The sequence below is a fragment of the Sturnus vulgaris genome, chromosome 11 (genome assembly GCF_052056855.1).
Source record: "Sturnus vulgaris isolate bStuVul1 chromosome 11, bStuVul1.hap1, whole genome shotgun sequence".
Lineage (NCBI taxonomy): Eukaryota > Metazoa > Chordata > Aves > Passeriformes > Sturnidae > Sturnus > Sturnus vulgaris.
Window position 1 is genome coordinate 263675 of NC_142253.1, and position 11513 is coordinate 275187.

At 50.1% G+C, this 11513-nt stretch overlaps 1 protein-coding gene across 6 annotated transcripts in view; it reads left to right on the plus strand.

The window, feature by feature from the left end:
* Positions 1-5034, plus strand: part of TMCC1 (transmembrane and coiled-coil domain family 1) — a 71178-nt gene extending 66144 nt beyond the window's left edge. For all 6 annotated transcript variants that reach the window (XM_014874136.2, XM_014874152.2, XM_014874128.2 and 3 more), the window contains one exon: positions 877-5034. In XM_014874136.2, the coding sequence (XP_014729622.1) occupies positions 877-1191 (315 nt within the window). In that variant the 3' untranslated portion in view covers positions 1192-5034. The remainder of the gene's footprint in view (positions 1-876) is intronic.
* The last annotated feature ends 6479 nt before the right edge of the window (positions 5035-11513 follow it).

Sequence of the window (11513 nt, forward strand, 5' to 3'; positions counted from 1 at the left end):
TCCCTGGCCCCCTGTGTTGCATGTCACTGGTGTTTTAGTGTGGGTTGGGTTAGTCCAGTTGGGGTTCAGCCCAGTGAAAAGGTCTGACAAGTCCCTCTGAGTCAATGGGGCTTTACAGAGGTGGATTTGTGCAGGGTAGTCTTTTCCTTCCACCTCCTTTCGTTTTGCCTCTTCCTGTAGGCAGTTCCATAAATCTCGTGCTTCTTTCCCTTCTAGCTGTCTGTCCCCAGCCCTCGCAGAGTCAGCTGGAATTGTGCCAGTGCCACAGCTTGCTGCAGTCTGGAGAAGATCTTCCTGCAGTGGCAGCTGTGCAGGTGCCCCTCAGGCCTTTCCCTGAGCTCACAGCTCACTAAGCAAGCAGAACGCAGCTGAGCCTTTGGTAGTTATTTTTGTTGACGTAGTTTTCTGCGAGGTTGCCTAGTTTTCTGCAAAGGGGTCAGATAAGCACAAGTGACTGCAAGGAAGGTGATGGAAGTTGAGGTTCTGGGAATGCACATCCCAGAGGAGGATGAAGATTTCTGGCTATACACAGCACCTTTGTCCTCTGAGTGGCCTCTTCGAACTAAAGCTGAAGTGACACCAGGTGGTTGGGTAGCCCCAGCTTCTGGGCAGAAGCTGTGGAGTTTCCCAGCCCAGCATCTCCATCTCAAGCTTTCTGGGTGTGGATGAGGTGCTGTGGTGTATTGCAGGCTGCAGTGCCCAGTCAGCAAGGGGCTTCTCACCTTGCATATGGGCAATGGCACTGTTTCCTGTGCTCCCGCTGCAGGGCAGGAGCTCGGTGTGTGAGCAGTGTGAGGCTGGGGATGGTGGTCCTGGCTTGGCCTGGTTGGTAACAGCTGTGAACTTGAGTGACCCAGTATGTGCTCTTGCCCACAGGAGGCACTGGAAGCGTGCCAGACACGCATCTCCAAGATGGAGCTGCAGCAGCAGCAGCAGCAAGTGGTGCAACTGGAGGGGCTGGAGAATGCCACGGCCAGGAACCTACTGGGGAAGTTCATCAACATCTTGCTGGCTGTCATGGCTGTCCTCCTCGTCTTTGTCTCTACTGTGGCCAACTGCGTCGTGCCCCTGATGAAGACTCGCAATAGGACGTTCAGCACTTTATTAATAGTGGTTTTCATTGCCTTTTTGTGGAAGCACTGGGATGCCATCACCGGCTACTTGGAACGATTCTTGTCTCCCCCCAGATGATGGTGGCAGGAATGGGCTGCGCTGCTCCCTCCTGGCGCTCTTGGTGAGCAAGTGTGGCAAAGATTAGTCAGCAACTGCTCCGCTGAAGTTTTAAAGTGTCTGAGTGAATTTGTTTACATTTAGAATAACGTTTTTTCTCTGCAAGATGCATTGCAATAGTATTTTCTAGATTTTATTCAAGAACTCTTTTGGCGAGAATCCTGGATAATTTTTATGTAGCATGGTTCTCTTTGGATGCAAATCTTAAGATTCTTTAAAGTGTACAAAAGAAATGAAAAAACCACAGAAACTTGGAGCATACCAATGGGCAATTTAAATTGTGGTTTGAACTACTGTACTAAACCTGTCAGGAAGAAGAGAACGTGGTTAGCTTAAGATGGGCAAAGCTCAATCTAGTGCACAGCCTTGAATGATGGTACCACAGCAAACTTGTAACACTAAACTCTTACTGTGAAGTCTGCTCACATTCCATGTCCGAGTGTATGCGTTGAGTGGTTTCTTTCCTTAACAAGAGAAAAACAACAACGTGTGGATCCCTCTCCCAGCTCAGCATCTGGGTTTGCCGTTTGTGCTAACCTGACTTCAGTAACTTTCTGTGAGGCTGGCTAACGTGGCTGATTATATGGAGTGGAAGCCTCATGCCATACACGTGCACAGTAACTGCGCAGTCGTGCTACAGTATTTTGAAGTAGTCCTTGAAATACTTATCTTTAAGCAGAAGCCCTTGGTCGCACTTTTAAGGTTTTTTTTAATATATGTATATTCACAGATTTAAAAAAAATCCAAACAGCATACTTGAAGAGTGTAATACTCAAACTCTCAGTGCTTCCTTATTGTTTCTAATAGGATTTTTTATTATTATTATTATAATTATAATTATTATTATTATTATTGGGGGTTTTTTTGGAAGGGGTTGGGAGGGTCATTACTTTTTTTTTCTTTCAAATAAAGAAGTGATGTTTTTAAATGAAGAAATGCGTGAATAATTGTGAGCCGTCTTGTCCTGAAGCAGTTCTGAGGAGGGCAGAGAGTAGTTTCTAGTGTCAGCCTGTCGAACACAGCACTGTCCATATGCCATTTGTTTGTCCTCCTGAGCATAAAGATGCAGCATCATGGAAAACATCTGTCTTCTCCACACCTTTTTATCATGCAGGGCTTTTTATTGTTTTTCCACGTGTGAAGGATGGTATATTTATATTTTTTATTTGCACGTCATCTCTCATTCCTGGCCTCAGGATAAGAGCAAGGAATTTCTGTTCATCTCTTCCTAAAGAAAAGACAGGTTCTTTTGAGGAAAAAAATACTGACTCAACAGTCCACTTAACAGAATGGTTATCTCAAAAATAGTTCTAATAAAAAAAAACAAAAACAAACAAAAAACAACCCTGAAAAGTGAAACCAAAGCTTTCCTCCTGTCAGGCTCTGGTAAGGTTGTGTCTGTGGTGTGCCATCTTCTTTTCCAGCCACAGGGCCCAGCACTTGGTGCAGACACCTTTGCAAATCTCTAAAGGAAATGTCAGCTTCAAATGTAACCCCAAGTCCTCACAATGTGCCGTTGCTGGTGGCCTGTTGGTACAGGCAGGCAGCCCTCAAGCACAAGGAATCTGCCTTCATTCTGTGCTGGTTTTTAACTGCTGTCCCTTTCACCATAAGAGTGCCAAGATTCATCTTTTGTCTTCGTGAAATCTAAAAAAAGACTCCAGGATTCTGTCAAAACCATTTATGGTGTTTAGTAAGGTCTTACCGTTTTCCTTCCTTCCAGGATCAGCTTCCCTCTGGGAATCAGATGTTGCCCAAGTGACCTAAACCAGCTGAAATTATACACAGGCATGTATTAGACATGGACAACATATATATACACACACATGGGCATTGTGCTATGATGCAGATTTCAGGTTCGGAGAAATTCCCTCTAACAAGGTTAATACCTTGAGTGTTTTCTGATTGCCAGCAAATGCAAGCCCTCCACTGTCCAACCATCCTTCTTCCTCCAGGGGTTCTTCTCTTCAGTAATCACAGGAAACTCAGGTGCCCTTCCCCCAGGGATCCCAGTACACCTCTCTGTCACCATGTGTACTAATCTGCTCTGTCCTAATTAAAACACAGATTGCCATTTGCAGCTGATTCAAGCCAAAACTGCTTTTGCTTTCTGCAGCGTCACAGCCAGAGCAGAGGTGCGTGGCCATTCCCTCCCTTGCTCCTGGCTCCAGTGAGGTTCTTCTCTAGTGACTCACATTCCTTGGGTAACTGTCAGCTTCCCATTATGCAGGTTGTGTGAGAAACAAATGTGTGAATCAGTAAGAACTGATTTGGTGCATAACTGAAATGCTTTGTTGCCTTTTTTTCTGAAACTTGGCCTTTGTACCTCTTTTTCTCTGTCTTGTTCTCACTAGAATTGCTTAAGGAAATTTTTATGTGGTCAAATCAGGAAGGATTTAAAAGCTAGTGGCTCTGGACACTCAGTGTCTGTAGTATTTAAGGATGTGTTTTTCCATCTTCTTTATATCCCAATTTCATTTATTGTCTCAACTCTGTCATATTCAGTAAATACCATTTGCTAGCTTGCCAGGCTTAATAAAAATTGACATCTCAGAACTCTTTGGTGAAGGCCATATACATATGGGTCTGGACAAAGTGTCTGTCTCTTTCTCTCTCAACAGTTCCATTCCAGAAAGTTGTCTGCAGTAACATCATGTATGATGCTGCATCCACTTCTCGTATCCTAACACAACTGCCATGTATTTTGCCTTTTGCACTAGCAGAACGTTTTGGGGTTTTCCTCCCTCTTCAATTTGAAAGTCTGTGATGATTTCTGATAGCTTAATGATGATGTTGTTGGAAATGTGATTCTAGCTTTAAAGCTCCTTTTCCTTGTACATGGTTGTGTTTGCTTTCCTGATGGAGTGTTTCTGGATGATGCATAGACAGTTTCTACTGTGGATGTGAGTGCGTGTGTGAGTACCTTTAATAGTCTCCTTTGTAGATAAAATCCTTTTAGTGACCATCTCTGAGTTGCAGAATGTTTCCCAAAACATTTCATATTCGGAGTTGAAGTGATTCAGAAATCGCTTAGATGTGTTTAGCACATACTGCCGTGGCACATAAAAAGGGAAAAATATAATGGGCTGTGTAAGTTCCAAGAGCAGCACCTCCTCATTAACATTGGAGGGTTCAAGTGAAGTTCATCTGTTTCCCCCATTTCCTTCAATATAAAGAAGAAAGAAAATCTTGATGGAAAATAACTTACTTTAAAAAATTTGATAAAATTCTTTTTTCTCTCAGCCTTATTAGTTTAGTTCAATGATACTCAGCATGCTCCCAGCAGCAAACTCTATTGGTTTATTCCAATCCCATGCGTGCTTAGGTGGGATCAGATTAACTGTTGACTTATGTGCGTGTTACACTGGGACAGGAAAGCACTGTCTGTCAGCTTTGAAAATATGCATTTTTTTAATTAAAAAAAGAAAAGGCATTATAACAAAAGAAGCCAAGCTACAAAGGGTTCAAGATTGGGTAGTTTTGCCAGTTTTTAAGTGAATTCTGAAAGTGGCTAAAGAGTTACAAACCCTGTGTGTCTGTGTTGTGTATGCCAGGTGGTATAGTTGTAGGCAATTGACTTAGCTGTAAGTGTGTTTTTAAAGTGTAAAAAAATAAACGGAAAAACTCACTTGCACGGGTTGAAAAGTACAGAAATGACACTTGTGAACGTAACACTGTAGTTTATAGATCTTAAGCTGCTAATTGTTGAGAGAGATTTACATTTGTCTTGTCTGATTGTCGCAGATTTATCTGTGGCACTTTTACTGTATATAAAAAACTTTAAATAAAGACCTCAGCTATTAACACCGGTCTAGTTTGGATCTTTCCAGAGGGGCAGCGGGAGGGAGATGCTGTCATGGAGAAGAAGAGGTGTGTGTCAAAATTGCTGAGCCCTAAGAGCTCAAAATGTGAGCAAGTTTTCCATAGCTCTGATTGTCAGACTTCATCCTACACTCAGCCACACACTGCTAGAACACAACAAAAATAAGCTGGTGTCAGTGTCTGGTCTTTGCAGGTAGAGGAAAGGAGCAGCAGCATTGCATTCATTCTCATTGATTGCTTCCAGCCCCCTTGTGTGTGGGACAGCCTCTGGTGGGGCTCGTGCATCACAGTGTCTCTGCCTGCCTCCCTGCCACACTGACTCGGTTTGCAAGTGAGTGCAGTCAAGTGAGGTGACTTACCCAACAAGTGTCTGTCTCACAAGGACCTGAAGTTAGTCCTGTATTTTCCCACCGCTGGTTGTGACCTGCCCTGTCCCAGATGAGAAGGGCCCTTGCTTCTGTGGACTTTGTCCTTCAGGGATTTCAGGGCCCACTCTGTGTCAGCTGCATATTTAGAGGCAGGTGCAATTGTAGCATCACCCAAGTGTCTCAGGGAGCTTGTGATGGAGCAGTTCCAGGCCTGGATGAGGAAGGCGGCAGCTGCAGGAAGCTCCCTCTCCCTGAGCAGAGGCAAGAGACTGCAGAATGTTGGTTGAGCCACTGCTATAAACAGAGGTATTTTAGCTACTGTGTTTCGTAGAAGAATTTCTGAATCCTTTATTATTTGTACAAACTGGAAGTGAGCAGATTCCTCACTGATGTGGAGAAGATACTCTCCAAGTTCCTCTTGGTTTTTGGTCATGTGGTATCAGGAACAAAGAACCAAGAAGGGAGTGGAAACAACATTTTAAGGAGAAAGGTACCCAGTCCTTCTCTCTGTTTTCACAGAGATGCAAGTACTGTAAAACCAGCAAGAGATCAAAAAGCAAAAGCAGCTGTCTGCAGGATTTTCCCCTCTGTAATCTCCTCACAACCAGAATGCAAATTCCATCAGTTTATGGATGAAGAGAGTGCATGGTGCTGCTTTTGCTAGAGCTGTCTGGCTCTAGGATGGGCCACGGCTGTGAAGGTGAATGGTTCTGCATTCTTGTGGGGCAGACACCTGAGAGGTGCTGGCTGTGGCTCAGGACCAGCAGGGGGGCATGACGACCAAAGGTGAAAGCACTGGCCTTCTACTCCCATGTCAACAGATTTAATCTGATAATTTAGGGGATTAGGTGGTGTTACTCAGTATTTTGGTTAGTCTGTGGGAAGTGGTTCGATAGCTCCACCCAGGTCCTGGGGAGCAAACAGGGATATGGCAAGGGTACAGCCATGCTGGGTTGCAGCAGTGGAGGTGAGGAATTGGCTCGTGTTTCTCACTGGAGCAGTCATTCTCCCTGGCCAAATAAAACCACCTCGATGTGTTAATAGTGGAAATATTTGCAAATAGCCAGCTCCCTACCACAAAGTATCCATCTTCAAGTTGTTCCTTAAACGCCAAATCCAATGGTGTTTAAGTGTTGGTGAGTGGTTCATCAGCCTCGGCGGATCCTCCCCCACTGACTGGAGTTAGAAATAGGAAGAGGGTTCTTTGCTGCCTGAGTTAGCATGAAATAGAACTTCCCAGGGCAAACCAGCTCTGCTGAGTGGCTTGTACTCTAGCCAGATCCCCTCTGAAATTAGGATTAAGAGTCACCTCATATGTGTTCTTGCCTTTGTACCAGCCTTGTGCCAACCCTGGCCAAAGGGGAAAAAATAAGTAATACTGTTGGAGGAGAAAGGCCAGAGCAGGGAAGATGCAGTGCATTTTCACAGTCATTTCCTCCTCCTCAGTGCAGCTGTTCCTGTAGCCCTGCTTGCTTTCTGCTGATACTCTCCTTGCCTTCTCTGAAGGCATTCAAAGGTTCCTCCACTACACACAAAACAGCATTCTCAGATTGGCGTCACCTATCAGACCTCTGTTGTGACAGCCTGAGGACACCTCTGGCTCCAATTCATTGTTTGAAGAACACCTTAATGCCTCATCCTCCTTGTTGTGATCTGTAGGGAGGAGGATCCCTGAGACCCTGTCTGGCCAGGACAGAGAAGTGAGTGTGACACCATATTGCTCTGTCTGGCCAGTCAGCTCCTCAATTCCACCTGATTCTGGCACTGCTGACATGTCTGCACATCACCGACATGCTTCCCCAGTCCCTGAGGGTGAGCAGGAGCTCTGGGCCAAGCCAGCTCCTGTTCCTCGTCAGCTCTGCTGAACGTGTCCCTGAAGGAGATGGTGCTGACACAGACGAGCAGACTCGGGGGGAGGCAGCTGCTTGGTTTGCTCTGGGAAAGAGCTGTGACCAGAAAGCATGGCTCATCCTTGTCTCAGGCACACCCTGAGAACTAAACGGGATCTTTTACAAATTGACATCCTGCTTACCTGAGCAAAGGATCCTGAGAAGAGAACAGGGATTTTATGAGGAGCAGGTGACGTTTCACTGATGGACCGACCACTCCTCAGCAGAAAACATCTTCGAGGAAGCAGCATCCCTCGGCCCTCCTGATTGTTGTTTTACACATCTTGAAGCAGTTACGATCCTTGGGATGGATAGAATAGCCCTGTCCTACACTGCTCAGGAACTTAGTGTATGTTCCTCCAAAAATGTTTCTTTGAAAGATCGTTCGCTCATTTCAGACCAGCTCTCCACCTCTATTGGGCCCCTCGGCATTTCCCTGCACCTTTGGGAACAGACTGGCAAGTAGGTATCTGCTGGCATTCCATCTGTCCCATCCATTGCCCTCCCAGGTGGCAAAGGCCGATTGTTGCTGGGAGCGGCCAGACTGGCCCAGGCGGGGCCGAGTGTTCGCTACCCCGAGTGCTCAGAGCCGGGACAGCGGGTGCCTGGGCCGGCGGCGGCTCCCGCAGTTCGGGCGGGGGCAGCTCCCGGTCTGCGGGTGGATGCAGACAAAACCTGCCCCTTTGAACTGGGGGAAGAGCCGTGTTCTCCACCGGAGCAGGGGCTGGGCCGGCCGGGAGGGAGCGGGACCGCCTGCACGGCACTGGGGCGCCGCTGCTGTGAAGTTACAGGGATGGGATCTGGACCGGCTGATGGGAACCCCTTTTGATGTCGGAGTTCACGGAGAGGCCCCGACGGCTCCGACGGCTCCGATCCAAGTGACCCGCGCGGGTCCCGCCGCGCCCTGAGGGGACTCGCGACCCCCTGCCGGCTCTGGCGCCGCCTAGCGGCGATGCCTGGCACTGCACATTGCCGCCGCCCGCGGTCTCAGGCGACCCCTGGCGGCCACGTGCGGGCAGTGCGGGCGGAGCAGCGGGAGCCCCGGGCTGTGTCCGCAGCGGCTGTCCCGGGTGTGACACCCGCGCCGTGCCCCCGCCGTGCCCCCGCCGTGCCCCTGCAATGCCCTGCCGTGCCCCTCCACCCCGAGGGGCCGGGCTGCACCTGGCAGCGGCGGGAAGGTGCGCAGAGGCCATGGGAGCAGGCACCGGGAGCGGGGAAGCTGGCACAGCTCAGCCCACCCGCTCTGGCACTGCCGGAGCGCCCCCAGCTCTGCCCCTGGCTGCTCGGTCGGTGCCGCTGCGTCCCGGAGCAGCGCTGTGCCGCGGGAGGGGACGCGGAGACCCGGAGCTGCCCGGTCACACGAACACCTCGCCGAGGCTGCCCCGGGCTCCGGGGCATCCCGGACTTACAAACAGCCCTGCTCTGTCTCTGGGCCACGGGCAGCAGCTGCAGCAGCACATCAAAGTCCCTGCCCTGGTTCTGTTGGGCAGGACCCTTCTGCCTCATGGTTCAGCATCACTACAGCAGTAACTCAGTGGTTATTACTGCTCGGATCCAGTCCTGTATCGTGCTGGCTCTGATGAGGAAGAGCCTCTCCTTGCTCAGGCTTTGCAGTCCCTCTGCCGATCCTGCACAGAGCAGCCAGGCCTGCACTCAGCTCCGTTGTCCACATGGAGATGGAATGTGCAGACACAGGCTGCAGCTCTGCAATGCCTCAGCTCTGCAATCCCTGCTCCGGAGAGAGCCATTCCGAGGGGTAATTGTTCGTGGGACATGCTTGATGGTTCTCAAACCAGCAGTCACATAAGGCTGAATGCTCTGCTTCTGTTGTTAAGCATGGCTGGGTCTGTGATTACCGTGTAAATCAGTAATTTGTCTGATCTGGACCTTTCCTCTCCTCAAAGTGAGGCTGGAGTCTACAAAGGTTTGCTGACAAGCTCCTCCCTGCTTCATCCAGTGCATCTCTGCTGGGCACTCAGGTCTGATCTCCTGCTGCTGCCACTCCTGTTCCCATTCCCGTGTTGATGTCTTTGATGGCAGTTCTGGCTCTAGAGCCTTGGTGTCTCCTCTGGCTCCCAGACAACGTGCTGTCCTGTTTGCTGGCTGGTCCCAGAAGCAAAGGGGAAACCATGCTGATCAAGGCTCCCCAAGGACCAGCCTCAGCCCTGCTCTGCTGGACTGGTGTCCCCACCTATAGAGCTCACACACAAAGGAACTTTTTCTTGGATGCAGAGTAGCTTCCTAAGAGAAAAAGAAATTGGAAAACCATATGAGATTTTGAGGTTCTTTGGGAAGAGGACAGAGAGAGCATAGGAACAGTGGCTACATTGATAAATTCCCTGTTTCCTGACAAGGGCTGCAGTGGCAGCACTGCAGCGTGATGGGGGCTGGAGGTGGCAGACAGGCCAGCTCAGCAGGCACCTGGTACTGCAAACGGAGCTGGCAAGGACAAACTGCCTGTGTCCTCAGGGCAAGATAAACCTGCAGAGGTTCAGCCTGAAGATGTTCTCTCCTATTAGCAAAATGCCCATCATCCTTGTGCCACATCCCCCTCCGAGGAATTGCCAAGAGCTGCACCTTTTTCCAGGTGTTACCTATGTCATTAATTACTGGGAGCAAGGTGTGGCCCCATCTGAAAATGGAGAGGCTGCAGAGCAAGGGCTGTGGCGACAGAGCATAACTGTGAGCTGGGAAATGCAGAGAGCTGGCTGGGAAAAGGGTTTTAATTGAGCTGCTGAAATCCTTCCCTCTCTCCCTATCAACAGAAGGAAATTGGGGATTCTGTTGTCCAAGATAATGTGTTGTTTTGCTCTGGCGTATGGACAGTTGTGGGAGCTGCTTGTGGAACCCCGTGCAAGAGTTCAAGGATGTAAAAGGCAGGTGAGCCGGCGTGTTCTATCTGACCTCAAACAAGTCACGTCCTTCTGTGGGGAAAGCTCAGCCCCACAGCGGGTTGCCCGCACAGCAGAGACGAGCCTGGGGCTGGGACTTGGCGGCTCCGGTGACCGCGGTGTGCGAGGTCCCGCAGTGTGGAGCCGTTCCTGCCGCGGGTGCTCGCAGGGAGCCTGGAGCCAGCTGCTGAGGAGGGCTGGGACAGCCTCGGCTTTTTCTCTCTGCCGGCTGGTAAGCACCAAGTGTGTGCAGAGGAGCAGCGCAGCTGGACTTGCCCAGTCCCCCTGCCTGATACAGAAACACGGCACAGTCCGTAGGTCAGGATAATCGCCCTTGCTAGGCTTACTTAAACGTGCTTTACGCACGGCTGTGCCAGTGAGCAGGAGCGATAATGGCAGTGCAGTACACGGATTGCTGCTATCTGGGTTACAAAGGGCTTGTATTTAATTATGTTCCATTTTCTTTCCCAGACGCTGAATTCCTGCGCTGGTGCAGGGCTCACCAGTGCCCACAGCCCCAAAGCAGCAGCTGGCAGCAATGCAGCAGGTGCTGCACCCTGGGGCCCTGCCCAGATGCCACCCTGGGGTGGTTGGAGCAGAGTCGTGCAGACATCAACTCGGTACAGAGGTTCTGAAGGACTCCTCACATCACAGCTGCCTTCCAGGAGACTGTGGGTGGGTGAAGCCCTTCCCAACTGGCTTGGCTCACACCTCATGCTGGTTTGATTGTGACTGTGGCACCTGGCAGAGATGGTCCATACTCTGCTGCCTTCTAATTTTAAGATTCCCCTTGGAGCATGTGCATGGAGTATCTGCTGTCCCTGCAGATCTCATCAGGGTGATGGTGAGGCTCAGCTGGTGGTAGACCACTGCCTCCCTCTCAGGTGAAGGCATTGAGAAAGGTCACAGGTGCAGAGACAACCAAGGCCAGCCAGGACTGTAGTGATCCTCCTGGCAACACCACTCAGACCAGAGGCGTCACACTGGAGCTTCCCCTTGCTGAGGCATCTCCCTGCACTGAGACCAGGGACAGGGCGGGACCAGGTCAAGACAGGGTACCTGGCATAGTGAGGGGAGCCAGCAGCCCTGCTGAGGCCCCAGTGCTGTGTCAGCCACCAGCAGCTCGGGGAGTGCAGGAATGGGGCAAGTGCCTCCCCCAGTGACACCAGCCCACGGCCAGGCTGCAGGCATGGACTGAGCACCAGGAAAGCTCTGATGGCCAATGGGGGGCCCTAAGACTTCACTGCCTGCTCCACTGGCAGCAGCACTTCAGAGCCCCACCAGACAGGCTCCCGTTCTCCCCCAGGGGTGGG